The following is a 23,032-nucleotide window of genomic DNA, read 5'->3' as shown; positions in this document are numbered from 1 at the left end:
CATGTTTATTAGTTTTCGAGTTATACTGCAATTCATCGGTCAACTTTTTGAGTCAGTTGGACAATATCAATATATCATTGCCATGTCAAAACATTTAGAAGCAAGTCTCACTTTTTTAAAGATATTAATTAATCAAATAAAATTAGTGTAAATGTGGTAGTTGTGAACTTTACAGAATAATTTTGTTTTATTTTTAAAAGCTTTTTGAGCATAACAATACAATTCAGAGTGTTAAAGAAGACGGAAAGGTCGTATTCAAATTTATGTGTCTGTTATTTCATGGGTATCACATTTACCTTTACACCGGCTAAGCTGACGGGACAGGTAGGAATGTTATTCCGCCACATGACCTAATTATAGCAGCCCGTAGAGAGACAACAATATGGCGACTATTTCCTTACCTGGTGGTTGAGTGTGGAACTAAAGGATACCTACATCTGAATTTCATATTTTCATCGTCATATACACCTATTTGTGCCTTTGATCTTCGCCGATAACAACAGGTGAGTTTATAATAGCCTTTCACCGAGGGTCACCAACATGGCCGACAATGACAGTGTACATGTAGGTCGAAGCACGATGTATTTTGGTACGTGTATTTTAAGAAAGGATAATCCATTGATTGAAACAGTTATTGAAACGTTTATTTTAGATGTTCAGGAAATTTAAAACATCCTTTGATTTTCCTTTCTGTGCGTGTCATGTCTGTTGAAATCCACATTTTTGAAAGGCGGGATTCAAATATTTATCGCCACGCATTCCTGTGTTGTTGACTGTAACTGTGTGGACGGTCTTCGACCAGCCAGTTCAGATAAACAAGACATGAAACACACAGCCACAACCACAAACACAAGACCACATTTCCTGAAAAATACATTTTTGTCACTAAAATTGAAAACCATGTAAATGTCAAGCTTATGTCTCGTGGATGTTTTGCTCAAATACTGACATATATTCAGAGTAACGAGAAAGACTCCCACCCCCACCCCGACCCCTACCCCTACCCCCCTACCTGCCTGTTTAAAGGATAGAATTAAAGGCTGTCCATGCATGGGTTTAGCACACAGTACAGCCTTGGAGCAAGACTATGGAAAATAGTGCGGTTCAGGATCCGTGAGACATACTCCTTACACACCTTATACATATCCCTGGGATCAATGTCACGCTTCAGTCACACTGTTCAACGAACCATACGTCACCTGTCACGCTTCATTTCGCCTACGCTATGTCAGTTTTATGATGCACTTGACAGAAATCTGTACTGACATGCATAACTGAAGGACACGGGTAGATTCAGTCACATCAAATCAAAACGTGAAGATCCGGGTTAGAATTGATCTTCAGTAACCTTTGCTTGACATAAGAAGTGACTAACGGGATTGAGTGGTAGGGCCTGCTGACTTGATTGACACATGGCACCATATCCCATTTGTGTAGGTCGATGTTGATGCTGCCGATCTGCTGATCACTGGACTGTCATGTCCAAATGTAATACGACGCATTTTGAACTTTTTTTAGTTTTTTTTAAAAAAAAAAAACATTTCGGGGCTGATTCTTGCCTTTCATTGATGGGGAAACGGTGGGGTATATCGGTAGTTAAAGTATTCTCTTTGAGTTTAATCGACAAGACTAAGTGCAAAACGTGCTTGTACATATGTAACAGCTATGTGCAAAGAAGAAATGTTACTGATTTAATACCCGTGCCACTGATAACGGATTTCGGGGGTGATAGAATATGCCACTCAGGTAAAAGTCAGAAGATTGTGCATGCAATGCACGAGACAGGTAAAGGGTAGATTTGTGTGATATTTTTAATATTGTGCCAAGCTGATGGTTAGACCAACGCTTCGTCTCTGAAATAATTAAATTTGATGGAAACAAACAGTATCATTTGATTTGAGAACTAGTTTTATTTAGCCTTATCCGGCGAATATGTAGACTTGCTTCATATCAGAATGTTGCTTGATGGAAATGGTTAGTGGGAGGGAGATTATGGTGGTACTGTTCTGACACAATGTGCCAGGGATGTTGTTAGGATTGTCAAGAAAATAATGTCGTATTTAGTTAGTTAGTTAGTTAGTTAGTTAGTTAGTTAGTTGAGACGGGGCGGGCCAGTTGCCATTTGGCTTTGTATGGTCGTGTGTATCTTACGCCCAACTGAAACCTATGGTTTTGGGTCACGGTTTGTCCTGTTCATCGGTCCAAGTTTCTCGGCACCAAACTCGCGTTTCACTCACCGATACTCGGCTTCCACTCAATCAATCACTCTCACTCACTCGATATACTCTGCTTCCAGTCTCTCATTCACTCACTCACTCACTCACTCTGCTTTGAGGAAGAGGAAAATAATCAATCCATATCAATGCGCGACGGTGCCCAGTAAACAAAAGTCCGCTGCCTTGATGTACTCGTTCGTTTATCCATACCTCCTCTCCCCTACCCCCAGGGCCAGATTGATTCAATGTCCGATTGTAATCGCCATTGTGACGTAACACGTTGATGTAGACATAAAGACCACAAGCCATGTCTGACCTCGGGTCACCACACGTGTCATGACCGAGGTCAGGGGCATCTCAAAGAAAGACCCAAAAATGAAATGGAAAAAGTTAAGGCGATTGATAATTGTAATCTATGAATAGGCGTTTTAAGCTGGTGTAATTGTATACCAATCGTTATCCTTTATCTCCTTCACAAACTGTCATATTGTTTGGTCACGTGATTTCAAGTTACACGCAAAATAATGTTTACGGTGTCGTTGTAGACTTATCGCTTAGTCTCTAATTATATACTATATTGAAAGTAACAAACAAACCCATATAAATTAGAAGAGTGATGGGGTAGCCTAGGGGTTAAAGCTTTGGCACATCACGCAGAAGACCCGTGCTCCCATTGAAATTGAAATTTCACTACACACATCTTGTTGATCACCTGGCTGTTTTACCAGCAAGTGGTGCCCCTTATGTAAATAGCCAAAAAATACCATGACAACAAAATAATGATTGTTTTGTTAAACAACTTTTTTTCACGTTTCTCAAATGAAATCAGACGGATTATACAACTTCAGCTGATGAATATTGACTTGTCCGTTTAGGGTAGCCAGTCGGTTAGGGTACAATTCTGTATGCAGCAACGTTCCTTTGGTACATATCCGTAGTACCCGACAGCAACTCTTTCAGGCCTAATAACCGTTACCCTGTGGAAGACACTGAACACGGACGCCAGTACAATCAGGAAGCCGTGTTGCAGAGTATCCCTGGTACAATTGACAGTGAAAGGATATACGGTCAAGACCGTAAACAAGAACGTCAATACAACTCATTGCACTGACAGTGAAAATATACTATTTTGTCTGTAAAAGTATTTGCACTGATTAAAGTGGGACGTGTGATGTACATGATGATAAACAAACTGTGTGAGATAGGCCATGCGTGCTTCTATAATTAATTATTTAAACCTCTTTAATGATTACGACAATGAACCGACAACTCTAACATATTGACTGTAGCGTTACCATGGTTACTGTGGTGTTCTTTTCAGAAAGAATAACGGTTTAGTCGAAGCGCCACATTTTAGTGAATATATATTTACTCGTGCATAGAGTTACTTAAATTAATATGTGTCATATATTGTGCTCATAAGCTTTTTTAACGAAAACGACTAGTTAAGATGAAGAGATACATATTGTTTGTTTTACGCCGCACTCAACAATATTCCAACTATAAGGCTACGGTCTGTGAATAATTGAGTCTGAACCAGATAATCCGGTGATCAAAAACATGAGCATCAATCTACACAACTGACCACCCTATACCGTTAGTCGCCTCTTGCGACAACCATGGCTGGCTGAAGATCAGTTCTAACCCAGATCTTCACTGGTCGACTGTAGAGAATGACAGCTGAAAATGCTGATCCACTGACCGCCGTAATAGCTTCATAATGTATATACAGTGAGTGAAAATACACTGTTTGTGTGTCACAAAACATAAAAGTAGTTTGTGAGTCTTTGTTGCAACACAGATGGATTTCAGATCTATTGGTAGCACCCACGTTCAGTACAAACACGCAAGGCATACTGCATGAAGTACCTGTGTCTAATGAATAAGGGAGGAGAGAACTTATAAATGGCAACATCATTATAAGGAGCAGAACGTATGAATGAGTATACTTGGGTTCCTTCCAATTACGGGATGGTGGGGTAGCCGAGTGCTTAAAGCGTTCGCTCGTCGCGCCGCGGACCAGGGTTCGATTCCTAAAATGGGCACAAATTGTGAATCCCATTTCTTGTTTCCACGTTGGAATATTTCTAAAGACGGCGTAAAACCATTCTCACTCACTAATCCTTATTATAAGAATACGGTTACCACCGTACATGTCATTTCTAAATGACAAAATAGAAGTATACTCTTTGTAATCAAATTACGAAATTATCATTAGAAAGAAACCTTCTGTTTTGAACTTAATATTTAAAGCGTTTTCAAGTGACCCTACATTCACCAGCTTGTTCAATATTACACCCCACATCGGTACAATGTGTGAAGCCCATTTCTGGTCTCTCTCGCAGTGGCGGAATAGTTCTAAAAGCGGTGTAAAGCTGTACTTAATCACTTAATATCACACAAATGGTATGTCAGTTGAACTTTGGAATTGAGTAGGTGCCCCTAAAGTCACTACCTTGCTTAACATTACACAAATATGATTAGAGCAACCCATGCTTGCCATAAAAGGCGAATATGCTCGTCGTAAGAGGCGACTAGTGGGGTCGGGTGGTCGCTGACTTGGTTGACACATGTCATCGGTTCCCAATTGCACAGATCGATGCTCATGTTGTTGATCACTGGATTGTCTGGTCCAGACTCGATTATTTACAGACCGCCGCCATATAGCTGAAATGTTGCTGAATGCGGCGTAAAACTAAACTCACTCACTCACTCAACTATGGTAGAACAGTTTAACGTTTGAATTAACTTGCCTACCTTGCCTAACATTACACAAATGATATAGCATCTGTTTGAATTGCCACGTGCTCATGTTGTTGATCACTGGATTGTCTGGTCCAGACTCGATTATTTACAGACCGCCGCCATATAGCTGGAATGTTGCTGAATGCGGCGTAAAACTAAACTCACTCACTCACTCAACTATGGTAGAACAGTTTAACGTTTGAATTAACTTGCCTACCTTGCCTAACATTACACAAATGATATGGCATCTGTTTGAATTGCCACGTGGATTTCATGTTTAAGAAATAATTGTGAAATAGTTTGTTTCATCAAGATTTACTGAAGTGTATAGTTTATATAGCAGTACTCAGATTGTGTTCGTAGATATTCTAAAGCCTCAATCATGTTAAGGTATTAGTTTGAGCTGGTGTGTAGTCACGCCGTCAGAACTAAACATGATAAAGTATCCACGAACCCACAATGCTCTGATAAAGCAGAGTAAACAAGGACTTGGGAATTACGTGACATGACGTGACGTGTACATGCTGGAGATAACTCAGGAGGGGTCGTCTCAAACCTTAGTACAGGTAATTCGTTCACTCATGACTCACCCGTTGTATATATCACTGTTATCTAAAGGTTATTACGCGTAGTGTCTTGTCGGAACTATCTGCACTTGGTCACATTACCAAACAAACGTGATCAAAACAAAATGCCGGCTCAGGAAAGAACTCTTCATTGCTCGGTTGCGCGTAATAGCATTTGTAAAAAATAATATGTTGGTAGAAGTTATTTGGTCCCTTTTTCATACCCCAAGGAAACAAATGAAATGTACTAATGCTGAATATCAAAAATGAAATGTATTCATACGCGTGACCTTATGATGGCGTATGATGACTGGTTCTGTAAGTTGGTTGAATTTGATCTATATTTTTGTGCCCCCTTGTGAATTAAAAAACAACCCGAATTAAACAGACTAATCTTGATGCTGGTTATTTGCCAGTCACCCAAAATTCAATAGCTTGCTTCATATTACACACGTTACATCATTTGAACTTTTGAATTGAGTTAATGCCCTTGAAGCGAGTTTGATACAAACCATTCTCGCATTTCATAAATATGGTGTTAGATAGGGCATCGTTTAGAATTCCCTATGTAGTGGTTCAAAGTATCGAAGTGGTGCATGTCTTCACTCACATCTGGAAGATCGTCAACCTGTTACGGGGAAATGTTCATTGTATGATAAAATTCGTATTTACTCACCTCTTTCCCCGACCAACAAGACGGCTTACCGGAATGACACGAGTGGTTACGAATGACATGATGAATGTGTAGATATCGGAGGAAAACAATCTGTCAGGAAACAATACTGTTTGTAGTGCTATGGTTCATGGTGGTTGAGTGGGTATGGGTTTGCGCTGCTCTTAGCAATATTCCAGCAAAATCTTGGAGGGGAAAACCAGAAATGAGTTTCAAACAATTGTCACTATGTTATTCAAACGTCAGCAGCACTGTGTTCTTTTGTTTCAAGACCCGTGGAGGTCCCGGCGTAGAATAGGCAACCCAAGCTTGCCATCAAAGGCGACTATGCTTGTCCTAAGAGGCGACTAACGGGATCGAGTGGTCAAGTTGGCTGACTTGGTTGACACATGTCATCTCACTCACTCACTGACTCAGATTTTACGAAGTTCAAAAACTTAGAAGGGCAACTAAAGGGATCGGGTTATAAGACTCACTGACTTGGTTGACACACGTCATGGTCTCCCAGTTTTGAGATCGAGGCTCATGACGTTGATTACTGGATCGTCTTGTCCAAACACGATTATTTACATACTGAGTGCGGCGTTAACAACAGTCAATCAAAAAAATACAATAATTTTTTAATGAAACTTTCCTCACTCACTTTTTCAGTATGGACGGGTTTCCCACGGCGTTCTTCCTGGCGCCCCTGGAGGACGTCATCAACAACCCATATGTGCTGTTCCGACTGGTGACCCCCACGCCCCCCAACAGTTTGCAGAAACGCGGAGGGGTCGAGTCGGCGGCTGGGCTTGTCAACGTCATCCCTCTGAGACGGTACGTCATTATCCTGCCATAGTAATATTAATTGTGGAAAAACTAGGAAAATCGTTATACTTCATCGTTATTCTATTTGGTTTCAAAACACATGCATGTATTTCTGTACGTGTCATTCGTCGAAGGCGCCGCAATTAGCTGAGAAGGCCTGTGCCACGATGTCAGAAAACTGACATTATATTGGAACCCTGGATGCATCTACGGCTAAAATATGTTTATTACCTCCCTTGGCTGGTATTTTTATCCAATCAAGTGTATACGCTGGGAAGTTGAGCGAACCAATCACAACTCACTTTTGCTATATAAAATTATCCAACCAATTAAACTTGGCAACACGAACCATGCACAGATCTGAAAGAGGCAGGAGGAGTTTTTGTATATATATTTATAAATTTTCGGACCTATCAATGTGTCTGTATGATTTCTCCTAAATCTAAGTCGCACTGCAAACAAACCTTCGTAGCTGCGAACGCTATCTTTGTTGACACTGACAAGTTCGATTACAACGTGGATGCATCCAGGAGATAATGGCGATTCATCGGAACGTATACCCTGGAGATATCGAGGATGGTAGATTTTATTCAACGGTTTACAAATACTAAACCGGTCATGTTGGTTGATAGTGTAATTCATACAGTAATATGTATGGAAGACGGCAATGTGATATGAGTATGTATTGGTTGTCCAACGGTACGTGCAATGATTTAATACATGTGGACTTCATCTTTGCACTCCACAGGGTGTACTTACTGACATTTTTCACTCCAAAGGGTGTACTGACTGACATCGTCTTTTCGCTCCAGGGGGTGTACTACCTGACATCGTCTTTTCACTCCAAAGGGGTGTACAAACTGACTTCATCATTTCACTCCACGTGACGTAATAACTGACTTCGTCTTTTCACTCCACGGAGTGTGCTATTTGATTTAATCTTTTCATTCCACGGGGTGTACTGTCATCGTGTTTTCACTCCACGGGGTGTACTAACTGACTTCATCTTTTCAATGACCCGTGAAGGTCCCGGGGTAGAATAGTCCTTCAGCAACCCATGCTCTGGCATAAAAGGCGGCTACGTTTGTCGTAAGAGGCGACTAACGGGATTGGGTGGTCAGGTTCGCTGACTTGGTTGACACATGTCATCGGTTCCCAGTTGCGCAGATCGATGCTCACACTGGGAAGTCTGGTCCAGACTCGATTATTTACAGACTTCTGCCATATAGCTGGAATATTGCTGAGGGCAATAGAACTAAACTTACTTACTCACTCACTCCAAGGCTACTCCATTCATTCACTCCACGTTGTGTACTGCATCATCATTTTACTGCATGGGGTGTACTAACTAACATCGTCTTTTCACTCCACGGGGTGTACTAACTGACATCGTCTTTTCACTCCACGGGGTGTACTACCTGACATCGTCTTTTCACTCCCCGGGGTGTACTAACTGACATCGTCTTTTCACTCCACTGGGTGGAGTAAGTGACATCTTCTTTTCACTCCAAGGGGTGTACTATATGACATCGTCTTTTCACTCTACAGGATGTACTGTCATCGTCTTTTCACTCCACAGGATGGACTAGCTGACATCTTTTCACTTCACTGTAGCTGTGTATAATAGCTGACATCATCTTTTCACTCCACTGTGTATACTAATTGGCAATGTCTTTTCACTCCACGGGATGGACTAGCTGACATCTTCTGTTCACTCCACGGGGTGTACTAACTGACACCTTTTCACTTCACTGTGTATACTAACTGACATCATCTTTTCACTCCACTGTGTATACTAATTGACATCGTCTTTTCACTCCACGGGATGTACTAACTGACAATGTCTTTTCACTCCACAGAGTCTACAGAATGGAAACAATGGAGGAGATCGAGATCTTCAAACGAGAGTTGATAAAGCGCCCCCTGGTGTTGCAGTGCATGTCGCACTTCGGCGTCGGATGTCGTTCCGTCGGGTTGGGTTGCGGTATCCTCCCCAACGACAGTAAGTAGTAAATTGAGAAAATTCACTTGTGTGACCACGAAGGTTGCTGCTGGCAAGGAAAAGTTGCTGAGTTGTTCACCTTTGACCCTGATTGCTTTGTGTCTCCACTGTCATATGATCCACATGGAAAAAACACACACTTGATGACGGAGACTGCGATAATGGAAGCTGCTAAATGATTGACCTAAAAGTTTCATGACAGTTTTGTTTTCAGATACGCATTCAGTTAAAATACATCCTTAAAATCTGTCACCGGGTCTCACTAATAGCACGATTTCCCACACATTTCTCTTTTTTTCAGAAAACTGGGTGCTGTTGATCAACCAGACCTATCCCAAGATTCTCAGTCGAATACAAATGGGATGTGATGCCGCCAAGAATGCTATGGACAAAGGTCACCCTTTCGTCCTTCGAGTAAGTTGCTGTAACCTGTGAACATTCGGGTTACACTTGGGGTTGACTAGCTCTTGCCTATCGTAACAGTGCACTTACGCTGTCTTGGTTGATTCAATATTAACAGACCGCTGGAACATTGCTGAATACAACCGACCGACAAAGGTAATCATTACAATATACTTAACGTCGACGTCTTTGTTCTAGTTCCAGTTCGGGACGTTGCTGCAGCGGCTGCACACGGAGCTGTTTCCCGAGGAACAGATGCGGTTCCCGATCCTCCAGTATGCAGAGTGGGAGTTCGCTGAGGTCGTCATCAGATTCCCCGGGGGTGTCAGCTCTGAAGAAGAGGAACCCCCGGCAACATTCATGTCCCCAGTAGTAGGTTGAATTGGCCTGGTCCATGTAGATCAGAGTGTGAATTGCCCGCTTTCCATGGTCCAGAACAGTAAAGATCTGAATCTGATATGGTGTTCTGCTACCCATGCTTGCAAAGATTTGGTGCTGGGTCAAAGTCGTGCTCACTGACTTGGTTGACACATGTCATGCCATTTGCGTAGATCGATGGTCATGATGTTGATCACTGGACATTTTGGTCCAGACTCGATTATTACAGGCCACTACCGTGTAGCTATAACATTACTGATTGCAATCACGAACAAGAAACAAAAAGACAAGATGAACTGAGACGATAAACCATGGCATTTAGCAGACAAATAAAGGGAGAACAATAATGGGGATAATGGTATATTTGTGTTTGTTCTAATGGTTGAATATTTTTAAACGCTGTCAACATCATTACCGCCATATTAACACAAGTAGCCCAATTCAGAAAATGAGTCAAATCAAGCAAGTTGGTAGAGGTCGCCCGTATGAGAGTAGATTTTATCCTGAATCTGGTTTACCTTGTTTTATTTGACGTTAACATAATATTGTTTCCACAGTGCACTGAGCTCAATTTCGACTTTGCGGACATCAATCAGAACGAGATAAAACTTGTTTCTAATACGCAAAACAAGGTGTTAAGAGGACAGATCCCAGCAATAACAGAAGGTACGTATTGGAATGAATGACACATGTCTGTTTTGTCACACGGCGTATGGGGTTGCTTCCTTGGGCGTTCCTTTGGTTGCGGGGCAGCTTAGTGGTCAAAGCTCCGCTGATAATGCCAAAGAGGGGGGTTCAAGTTTTCGGGTGGGTTCAGTCTCAAGCCCATTTCTGGTGTCCCCCGAAGTGATATTGGTGAAATATTGTTATGGTGACTTTAAAGTAAGTTCCTTGTGGGCTGCAGGAACCTACCAAATTGAAGGTTGGAATCCCACTCTGGGTTCTATTTTGTTTCCTGCTATATAAATGAGAAACACCGCAATAAATCTGGAATTCTGATCACATATATTCCCCCATGAAGAGTAGGGTTTGACTTGGTTATGAAGGAGGTCTTTTGGTGCCCTAGAAGGACTGGGTGGTCAGGTGGTATGTTGGTGAACATTAATGTTTCCCAAATGCGTACAACAATGCTCATGCTGTCGTTCACTTGATTATCTGGTACTGACGTTTATGTTCCTATGGCCATTTGTCGTTTAATGCCGGCCTCAGCAATATCACAGCTATACGTCGGTGGTGTGTAAACAATCGAGTCTCGACCAGACAATCCGGTGATGAGCATCATCAACGCAACTAGGTTACGACGACAGATGTCAACGTGCCTGACCACCCGTATGTCACCTCTTATGACAGGCATGGGTTGTTGAAGACCAATTCCACCCAGGATCTTCAATGGTCTCACGGTACTGCAAACAGCTGACTTTGCAACTCTTTATTCCATTCTATTCCATTTGATATATTTCAGAGGAAATACGAGATGTTCTGCACGGATGGACGATAAATGAGATCTCGCCATTAGATGATATCGGAGAGGAACGGCCCGAGACTTATAACTACGCGCAAGCTGGCCGTTTGTACGAGAGCTTCCGGCGCAAGAAACGACGACAGCCAAAGGCCAGCGACAGTTCACAAGGTGCGGGAGAAAAACCCAATGATAAAATACGTATGCACAGTGCAACAAGTGTTCAAGACGATAGCATAGACATTCGGGAGGTTGAAACATCGTTCATGGAGGATGACGGTGGTTTTACCCCTGCCAGACGCAATTTGCCCTCAGACACCAGACAACCTGTCCGACCTCAGCGAAGGGGAGATAATTACCAACCACGTTTGCAGGAGAAAACAGAGCACGGCTATGGCAATGATCATCTCTATCCAAACATCACCGTGGTGGACAACAATCGAGGCCGGACATCGTCCAGCGATAGTTACAACAACATGAATTCACGTCCTGATGCACCCAGACCGTTTGACCAGATCCCACACAGAGACAGTGACCGGTCCTCTCACTCCACGGGAGGAGCGGACAGTGGCTACTCGGGAGCTGACGATGATGGGTTCAGTGGTTACTATGGCAACCGGAGGCAAGATGGCCACCGGAAGCCAGAAAGTGATTACATGAGAGAAAGGGATGATTACCATTATGATCCAATGGACAAATACGGCAGCACGACAACTCAGAGAGCTCACGAGAATCTCGGATTCCGCATGGATGATAACGATGATATTATCCGGAAACATAAAGAGTTAGCTTCTAAAACGAAACCATCCAGAGGATACGACGGGGGTGGTCAGTCAATGCATGTGTATGAACGCCCGAACGAACACTACGAGGAACGTCACGATTATGGCCGACTGAGCCGGCCTCAACATCGCCATTACAATGACAGTGGTGACAACAGACGGGACTATTACGAACCACGTGACCGATCACGTGGTTACAGCAGTGAGCGAACTCCAACAAGTTACAATAGCTCAGTGGCACCAGAAGCTGGGTCAAAATTCAGGCTTCCGGAACAGGAAGCAGTGTCTGAGAGCTTTATCTGATTCCGGAGGATCGGAATGAACATTTATTGCAGGAGATGTTTGTTCTTTGAGAAGTATGGTGGACAGCCACGTACACGTTCAGCAGGAGCTCTGTACATGCATCTGTACGATGTACAGACTATATGAACGTGTTAACAAGGAAAACCCATATATTCGTTGGTGTAGAATGATACACTTGAACAAATGTACCCCATTATGAAGCCAAATGCGAAATTTGTGATTCTCGTCACGAATCCTCCATCTCACATTTGTTTCAAACTGCATGCTCAGTTCGGTTCCCGTTCCTTATTTCTAGAGCTATGTTGCACTTTTTTATGCAACCGTAACAGTGCTGTTCGGGATTTGAAATCGGAAACTTCCAGATATAGTTTTCATTCACTATGATTTTGAAGTTAGGTTTGTGTTTCCTAAACTTACTCTGTTATTTATCTGTAATGAAAAACAGCCATGTGTTTTATGCGACTTTATGTACTAATGTATGTGGTATTTACATTTTTCATAATCATAGTGCATGCTCGGAGGCAGGTATTCCTCGTGTCGATGATTTCCGTGTTTGATTCCAGGATTCCGTGTTTGATTCCATCCCCATCGCCACTTTTCGTAACCTCCAAACATGTGAAGATCCGGGTTAGAATTGATCTTCAACAGTCCATGCTTGTCGTAAAAGACGTCTAAAGGGATCGGATGGTCAGGCTGGATGACCCGGTTGACACATGTCATCTATCCAAATTGCATGAACCGCTGTTCATACTATCGATCTTTGAATTGTCCGGTCCGGACCGACATAGAGCTGAAATATTGCAGAGTGAGGCGTTAAAAAATAGACCAACCAACCGTAATCTCCAAGAAAGTCGCTATTCGACATGTCACGGAATAATATGAGTTGGTCACGAATGAGTTACATGTTTGGAGCTCACCCCGAACGCTAATCGTGAGACTGCTGAAAGTGACGTATGACGTCTTCAAAGCTGATACATCAAATAATCCTTAAATCTCATTTTAATTACCAGCGCCCGCATTACAAAGTTATCATAGCATGGAGATCACAACTGGCACTGTTTAACATCAAGCCCGACCTTGAGCTAAGTTCACGTCTTGGAAAGATTATGTTCATGACCTCTCATGCAGATTTATCATTCATTATTTAGTAAATCAAAACGCAGTTTTAACAAAGTTTTGTAGTTTACTTTAACGAATCCTCGGGCTGATAATACGTTTCGACCGGAACTAATTAGAATACAGGCCAAATTGTGTTTTTCCATGACGTCAACTTTGCAGCAATCAGTTGCATATACTAAATACGTGGGACATGTGTTTTAACTATTACTACTATACTCCTCTGACCCTGATCAAACTACCCCGAGCCAAGATCCCTTGTATACTATAAAAGGGGTGGAGGGGTAGCCTAGTGGTGACAGCGTTCTCTCGCCACGGCACAGACCCGGGTTCAATTCCCACATAAATTCTACGTGTATTATGTGAAGGTGTCCGCTGCTGTGATATTGCTGGAATATTGCTGAAAGAGGAGTAAGCCCCAGCTCACTCACTGCAAATATAAACTTCTCCATCAGAGAATAACCAGTCTCCATTATCCGCCGAGAAAGAAATCACCACACCAGCTGTTCGGGGGAAAAGGTACGCATTTTTGCCAAACTGGCAAAAACTGCCTCTAAAAATGTTTACCAGATACGCGTATATTTTTTGCCGACCGCTTCACAATTGTACCGTAATTTTGTAATCCTAAAATCATATATGGTGCTTCTCAGCCGCGGAACCCAGCGGTTTGGGTCTTTTAGTGAAGTGAGGTGACTGCTTCCAGTTTGTGTCTCTTTGAGATGTGTAAATAGTCCTTGTAGAACCCAGGTTTGCCCTAAGGTCTTGCTCGTGTACAACATGCTTGTATACAAATCCATTCCTTCCGACTGTTTCATCAAGGTGTCTTATGTATATATATTGCCTTTAATCGATACGTCATTCACACTGCAGATTTCCATAATTATAACTTCATTTAACCAGCCGGTTCGCTGGGATAGTGTAGTGGTTAAACCGTTTGCTGATGACGCCGGGATCTGGGTTCGATTCCCACATTGACTACAATATGTGAAGCCCATTTCGGGTGTCCCCCGTCGTGATATTGCTGAAATGTTCATAAAGGTTACGTAAAGCTAACTCTCATCCAGAATAATGAACCCGGACGTTACAGTTTCACAGTCTGACTGTACATGTTATATACCTAGATCACACATGCATCATTCGTCTTCCGTATATAAAACCGTCCTCTACCGACATGTGCCGGTGTGTTATATCAGCTTGTACAAAATGAAAAATTATTCTCTTCCCTCTGAAATTCAAATCGGTGTTGATGATTTGGGATAATTTAAATGGATTTTCTTTCAATGTCTACTTTTTCCCTTATTGTGTGGGTAAGGGTTAAGGCGTTCGCTCGCCACGCCGAAGACCCGAGTTCGATTCCCCATGTGGATATAATTTATGAAACCCATTTCTGGTGTCCCCGTCCTGCTATAGCTGGAATATTGCTAAAAGTGGCGTAAAACTAAATATCACTCACTCAAAGACATGAGAGATCACTGTAGACTTGCATGTCTATTATGTATTTGAATCTTATTGTGTGGGGTAAGCTAGTGGTTCGCTCGCCACGCCGAAAATCCGAGTTCAATTCCCCACGTGGAATTCCCCATGTCTTCAAAGCGAATTGTCTTACGACTGTCTTAAGCCTATATTGGAGAATGGGAGTTACAATCATTGTAGTGCTAAGATCGCTTTGTGCAAGTGGGCCCTGGTGTCCCCGCACTGACATAGCTGGAATACTGTGTCTATTATGTATTTGACACAAGTTAATTGCCATTAGAAATATTTAGCATGATGTTGAAATCCTGTTTAATTGTTTTGTTGAAATTTGCAGAAATCAAAACTGTGTCTGTGATTATTTTTCCGTGACCGGATATTCTAGTGAAAGACTGATGACTGATATGACTAATTTCCCACAGTAAATCGGGTTGACTTTGGCTTTTTGGGTGGTATGACTGTGACCGACTGCATGTTGTTATTCATCACCGCTCGCCCCTGTCCGTAAACATCGTTATTCGGCTTATCCTGGAATAACACGTTGGTGACGGATATTCATTGAAGGCATCTGGCATCGCTGGCCCCATTCCGTAAACATTGTTGTATCGCTGTTCGGCTTATCCTGGTATAACACTGGTCACGAAGGCTCATTGAAAGCACTGATACCTATTTGAAGAGGCTGCATGCAACCCCTCTCGGGGATATGTGATACTGTATCGACAGTGTTGAGTTTATGGACCATTATAATATTGTAGATAGGGGTAGTTAAATGGCAGCATTTTCTAGCCGATCGTCCAAAAAACTATTGGTACCATTAAAATGTTCCCACAGACGATTGACATGCCGTTCATTTTCAAGTGAAACAGGACTGTGAAACTGTTATTTGGTTTAAGCATTTAAATCATTTGAAACGTCTGTTTCTCGGACCAAAATTGCTGACCTTTTACCACAAAGTAAAAGCATAAATACAATACATCGGCACCGAAGACCCGGGGTTGTTTATGGATGTCCAACATGGGTACAGTGTGTGAAGCCTATGTTCGATGTAAAACTAAACTCACCCAAAGTATCTTGCCAAGCGATTTAATCATACTGACTCGTGATATTGCCGGAATCTAGGCTTAGGTTTCCTTTAGTACTCCTGTTTCACAAACATTCTCAGCACTACGAGTAACCTAAGTGCTAAAAGCGGCGTAAAACTAAACTCACTCACTACCAGATGTATATGTAGCAGTTTGGCGCTGTTCTCAAGAAATCGAAACAAAGACTTCCCTTCATGACAACGGCACGGATGTGAAATTCTACTAACCCGTTCTTGTGTATAGTGTTCGATTCGTCAGTTACTCTTTGAAACGATAAATCATAAAGACTCTTGTACATATTATTCCATAGTCATGACATATCATGTTTTCTACATACAAATTTTGTAAATTTAGTAAATAAAAACTAATGTTAAAATCGCGTTCGAGTGTATTTTCGACAACGTCAGCGACGTCTCAGAATGAATCCGAAAAACGTGTGGGGTTGTCAGCTGCTACCTTGAAGATCTTGATCTTCAGTAACCAATGCTTGTCGTAAGAGGCGACTAAAGGGAAGAGGTGGTCCCGTTACGATCTAGGTTTAAACTGATCTTCAATAACCTATGCTTGTCGTAAGAGGCGACTAACGGGAAGAGGTGGTCCTGTGACGATCTAAGTTTAAACTGATCTTCAGTAACCAATGCTTGTCGTAAGAGGCGACTAACGGGATGAGGTGGTCCTGTGACGATCTAAGTTTAAACTGATCTTCAGAAACCAATGCTTGTCGTAAGAGGCGACTATCGGGAAGAGGTACTCCAGTTACGATCTAGGTTTAAACTGATCTTCAGAAACCAATGCTTGTCGTAAGAGGCGCCTAACGGGAAGAGGTGGTCCTGTGACGATCTAGGTTTAAACTGATCTTCAGAAACCAATGCTTGTCGTAAGAGGCGACTAACGGGAAGAGGTGGTCCCGTTACGATCTAGGTTTAAACTGATCTTCAATAACCCATGCTTGTCGTAAGAGGCGACTAACGGGAAGAGGGGGTCCTGTGACGATCTAGGTTTAAACTGATCTTCAGTAACCAATGCTTGTCGTAAGAGGCAACTTATAGGATGAGGTGGTCCTGTGACGATCTAGGTTTAAACTGATCTTCAGTAACCAATGCTTGTCGTAAGAGGCGACTAACGGGGTGAGGTGGTCCTGTGACGATCTAGGTTTAAACTGATCTTCAGTAACCAATGCTTGTCGTAAGAGGCGACTAACGGGAAGAGCTGGTCCTGTGACGATCTTGGTTTAAACTGATCTTCAGGAACCCATGCTTGTGACATATGCTCTATTTGGGATTACATTTTCTTAGTTAAGTACAATATATAGTACTTTTTCAGTTGAGTCCCATCCGGGATTCGAACGGACATCCTCAGAATCTGGCATCTAATCGCCAGCACACAAAGTCAGCCACCATGACTTCCACGTTAGGCGGCTTACTTTGTGTGTTGGCGATTTTTGTGTACAAGCGATGTACAGCGAGCAATTCGCCTTAGTCACAAAACACTGCTAAATTTCTGCCGCTTGCAATCACACCAATCGCTGGATGAGGTCGCTTCGTTGTCAAATCATTTATGGCGGCTTAGGAAAATTTAAATTCGACGACTGAACAAAATTGTTCGGCTGCCAAATTGGCTAAAAACAGCTCACATCCCAGCATCCTAAGTTTATTCCACAGGTTCAAAATAGTCATCAACAATCAACAATTCATCACTCGTCATCGAAACTCTCTTAACACGTTCTTTATTAGCGCCAGACGGGCAACCCGTAATCTCTCCGCCATTTTTGTAAGAGCCATAAACGCCTCGACTTGTTGCAACCCTGGAATAAGCGATTCATTTGCTTACTCTAAGCGATTTTCGACTCGCATCGCATCCCACGTCTCACTGAAAGCACTCATGCACTGTGTTAGGTATATGCCCTTCCAAGAAAGAAACTTCACAAGCTAATTTAGAGTTTACTTCCCAAGTGCATATAACATGACACCATTGCTCAATTCCAGTAAAATCATCACTTTACAAATTTCAAAAACATGATTATCCAGAAAGTGTTCAAACCACAGGGTGCTACAAAAGTCACTTGGCCAAAGTAAAATGTCAGTATCTGGTGTGACCACCATGAGCATGGATAATAGCTTCGCAGCAATGACCCATAGAAGAAAGGAAATGCCATATGCTGTCTCGGGGAAATCTTTTGATATTCCTGCTGAAGTGATGTGTGCAGTAAACTCGTGCAACGTGAGGTCGAGCAGTGCCATGCTCCAAAGATCAATCGTTGCCGTTGATGACGGGAACGAAGGGACGTTCAACTGGTCCTCTGGCAAAAAGTCTGGCTTTCCACAGCCAATTGCGCACTGTCCAAGATTCGTCCAAAATTCGTCCAAGATTCGGCGCAGTCCAGGGATTTGGATCGTTGTGGATGATGTAGCGATCCTGGGAGGCGGTGGGAACTCGATCTAGGTCGAGCTGAAATGGGTCTGTCATTACCAATCACAGTATTGTTGTAGCGGGTCCATAGGTTTGAGGAGGTCTGTCTGGACACGCTGAAGCACCTTGCCACCTCGTGCTGCGAATCCCGTCCTTGGAAACGGCCGATTGCGTTATGTTGTTGACTGTCTGTTCATACTGGCTTAAAGCAAGGCACGTGGAGTACCGTTAATGTCTCCAGTCATAGACTTCAGTTCCGGGTGGTACACAATTATATGATGCACGTGCATTTCATGTAGTGTGCATTTAAATAGCGATTCACTAGACACTTCAGTGTTAGTCAACGTTTCTTTTTTCAAACGTTTTGCCGACGGCAACCATTTACCCGCATGCTGAAGTGGTTTGTGTTATGTATGTTCCTAGAATTCCATTTTCCCATGTAAAGTTTTTTTTATTATTATTATTATTTTTGAAGAGTATATAAATATGGCTACATCGAAAATCTTGGAGAAACCAACTGCAAACTTTAAGCTGCTGAATGTGTGAGTCTCAGTCTAAGTAAACTTATCCTCAGTACTTTTCGTTACACTCCATTACTACTCAGTGGTGGAGTGTAAAGAAATACACTGAGACTAAGTTTACTTAGACTGTGTGAGTCTAAACTTTTGATGGGTAGAATAGTACTTCCGCCTTCATTGTGCTCAAGACCAATGCCCTGGTAACCGGATCGACGTTGTGCTGCATTGAGGGCGAACAGCTCCTGCCTGTTTCCCCTCTAGATCATTGACTTTAGGCGCCGAAGGTTCAAGAGTTTTCCATCGGTCTTGTGACCCGTGAAGGTCCGGGGTAGAATAGGCCTTTAGCAACTCATGCTTGCCATAAAAGTCGACTATGCTTGTCGTAAGAGGCTCTCAGACTTGGTTGACTCATGTCATCGGTTCTAAACTGCTCGGATAGATGCTCATGCTGTTGATCACTGGATTTTCTGGTCCAGACTCGATTGTTTACAGACCGCCACCATATGGCTGGAATGTTGCTGAGTGCGGCGGAAAACTCAATTCACTCACTCCATCGGTCTTGTATCTGATGCTCACACTTGAACCCTCTTGGCTGAATGTATCAGTCAGCATAGCAGTGAACATCATGCTGAATAACTTGGCAGAACACAGCCTTGCTTGACCCCTGCCGAACACTTATCGCTTTATTTTATCGATATTTACTTTACTCTGCCGTTCGTTAAATTAATGAAACAGAATTAACTTTGATATTTGCCGATGTGTTCAGCCTGTTCACTCCCACCGATCAAGTATTTATATATAACTCTGCGGAAGGGAATCATGGCAGCATAAATGGATGTTTTCTCACAGCTAACTGGAACAGTTATCACCATTCGTGAAATAACATATATATTCATGTCATACGGTTAACCGGAATAATTGACTATTTTAGTGTTTATTTTACAGTAGATAGATAGGGAATGGCACAATTATGTTTTGTGAAATTGCATTTGCTGCATGTATTATATCGATCGTGACTTCAATGCATTCCGAGACAAGCCGAATGAGTTTCCGAAACGGACGAGTAGTGACGAATGTAGCGAATGCTTGAGCTGGTCAGGATCAAGCGATAGGTCCAACAGAGTTATCGCTCTTCCTTAAGACCTGATGACAACTATCCTAGAAACTAAATCACGAAATAACATTCGCGATGATTAAGTTATGAACACAGTAGATTGTCTGGTATTACTTTTACTGAACAAAAAAGCCATTTTGATGATAAGGATATTACTTACAGTTGTGACAAAATTGCAAAAAATGTGCTGCTAAATGTATAAACTGTCAATTTGAATGTGTTTGTAATAAATAGTCTGAGATCCGATGGTTACAATCCAACTGGGATGCAGCGGTTAGGAGGCTGTGAATTTGCTTCGTGGCACTAAGCAGTCCGTTGACCACCGACATAAACCGAAGGAAGACAAAGTCATCAATATCCCCGACACCACCCTCTCATCTGATCTTGAAGGAAAAATAATAAGGTCACTACAAGACTGGACAAGCTCTAGCTCTAACGCACGGTACAATTGACATTATTACTTAAGATAATCTGAGCTGTGATGGTCTGGAATGTTAATAGTCATATTAACTTATATTGACCTATCCCAACGGGTACCCAGGAACTACTGGGTGAACAGAGGCAATTCTGAGGAATATGTTGAAACAGAGGAATATTGCTGAGTGCGACGTTAAACCACACCAATAAATTCAGTTATCGAATGCTTTCCCTAAAGCTGTCTAGCGGGAACGAGTAGTAGGCTGGACGACATGCTATTCATCACTGGATTGTCTGATCCAAACTAAATGATTATTTACCTGGAATATTGGCTCTAAACAACAAACAATAACCTCAGCATCAAACAATCACCGATGTAGGTTTTAAGAATAGCGAGTTATATTATACAGTATGGTTCAAAATTATTGAGAATAGCTAAAGCATTTCATATTATTAAACGAGAACAAATCAGATAAAATTGAATGTATTGTAAAAGTGAACTGACCTTTTCATGTTGTGTAGGTAACAATTTAATATTTTATCAAGTCTCCTTGAGCTTCACGGCACAGTCTAAGACGGGTAGGCATACTTCCTATCAGAGAGGTTAGTGTCTCGTGAGTTATGCTGTCACAGTATCGGACCACTTCTCTCTTCATGTCTTCAATTTTTGTCAACCCCTTTTGATTCACACATTCCTTCATCATCCCCCAAATGTTCTCAATGGGATTTAAGTCAGGACTATATCCAGGAAATGGTAATGCAGTCACATTTTTCTCCTGAAACCACTGCTTGGCATGTTTTGCGGTGTGTTTAGGATCATTATCTTGCTGCAAAATCCAGTCATTTCCATAAAACACATGTGCACTTGGAAGGAGAAAATTATCTAATATGTTAGTGTAGCGTTGACTTGTCAGATTTCCCTCAAACACACACAGCGGGGTCGTTCCTAATAAGGATATCCCTCCCCATACATGAAACTTTGGGCTGTATTTAGGTCGTCGATACAACGGTGCTGACGCAGACTTTGTCCATATTTTCACATTATTGGGATATACCCATATTGAGCTTTCATCAGTAAATATCACATTTTCCCAGTCAAAGTTTTCATGTGCCAAACACCACTCAACACGCCTGTCTTTATGTTCTTGTTTCATGAGAGGAGAAGGAATTCCAGTCTTTTTCTCCCATCCAAGATCAATCAAATTTCTTCTAACTGTAGATTTTGATACAACTGTTGATCCCCTTTCTATCATTTCATACCTGATGTTGGAGATGCTTGCCCTTTGCTTTTTAGACGCTAAAATTCCCAGCCGGACGCGATCTGAAAAGTCCAATTTTCTGAGGCTCCCTGCTCCTTTCTGGTGCCCCAAATCCTTTCCCTCTTTAAAATTCTTCCTAATCCTATACACAGTAGAAAGAGGAGTTCCTGTTCTCTCTGCCAATGTATTTACATCATCAATTCCTTGATTACACAACTAAAAAATCAACCTTCTTTTATCTTCAGCAGACATTGTTGCCAGTGCTGAGGAAAATGACGTCTGCTACAAATTCAGGGGAGGTAACTCTAATTGTACTATACTCAGTAGGCCGAGATGAGTTACCTCCCTTATACCATTACTTAGTTTTAAGTATCAGTGAATCAGTTGAGGTGTTAGGATAGCTCAAAGTAAGAAGAAAAATTCTCAATAATTATGAACCAGACTATATATTCAAAGCAGGGAGACTCTAACAGCGGGAGCAGTCACTCCTCGAAAAGCTCTTTAGCGTATGCCTCGGGTCGTTAGGTGACCAGTGTAGCCAATATTGAAGCAGCTTACTTTTTAAAGATTGAGCCCGGTTTATTTTCGACAGCTGATTACATTCGCTGAGTGTTGTGACAACTGAAACCCTACATGAAGAAGATAAGTGACCTATTTGTCACTTTATTTTAAGTCAAATAATTGTTATTAATGACAGTATTGGTACAGTGGATTTGTTGTAAAGTTTCAAGTACGTGTGTTATAGCTCACTGGCTTAATTTTCTCGGTAAACAGCGAAGAAAGACTCAGTTTTCGTCCAATAATCTTCTTAGGGTTTTTTTCGACATGCCAGGGGTCCTTTCGAAGTACTGACTCTGTGCAATCTCTTCATACTGCAATTTGATGACGCACATCCAAAGCAAATAAACACACTTATAAACACGCTATGGGCAACAGCTTGGTCCTGTCTCCACATAGCGAGTAAATACATGGTCTCTGACACAAGCTGACGACAAAACCAGCATAAAAATAATTCGCTTCTTTCCATGATGTTAAGAAGATATACGGTATTCGACTTTTCGGAATTAGATTCCACGAGTAGGCCACGAATGGAACCGGAATTACACGAGTTGGTCACGAATGATCGCGTGTTAAAATAACCAATGGAATTCATTATTAACATACGCTGCTGGACGTGGCTATAAATAGCTCGGGTATTTCCATTTTCAAGATTTCTTACATAATCGCGAGCCTGTATATCAATATATAACGTCAAAAACCTAATGAACATCTTTACATTGCAAGGGAAAAAAGGCCATCTATGTGATTATACTT

General features: G+C 42.0%; 1 protein-coding gene across 1 annotated transcript; it reads left to right on the top strand.

Annotated features, from left to right (window-relative positions):
* Nucleotides 1-317: 317 nt before the first annotated feature.
* Nucleotides 318-16,377, top strand: LOC137255982 (uncharacterized). The gene is made up of 7 exons (XM_067793616.1): nt 318-503; nt 6,852-7,016; nt 8,867-9,009; nt 9,311-9,423; nt 9,610-9,783; nt 10,347-10,455; nt 11,252-16,377. Exons 2-7 carry the CDS (start codon nt 6,853-6,855, stop codon nt 12,331-12,333), a joined length of 1,785 nt encoding a protein of 594 aa, XP_067649717.1. The 5' UTR covers nt 318-503; nt 6,852; the 3' UTR covers nt 12,334-16,377.
* Nucleotides 16,378-23,032: the final 6,655 nt, after the last annotated feature.

Source organism: Haliotis asinina, chromosome 11 (genome assembly GCF_037392515.1).
Source record: "Haliotis asinina isolate JCU_RB_2024 chromosome 11, JCU_Hal_asi_v2, whole genome shotgun sequence".
Lineage (NCBI taxonomy): Eukaryota > Metazoa > Mollusca > Gastropoda > Lepetellida > Haliotidae > Haliotis > Haliotis asinina.
The sequence above is the reverse complement of the archived record's forward strand: the minus strand, read 5'-3'. Positions and strand labels throughout refer to the sequence as shown.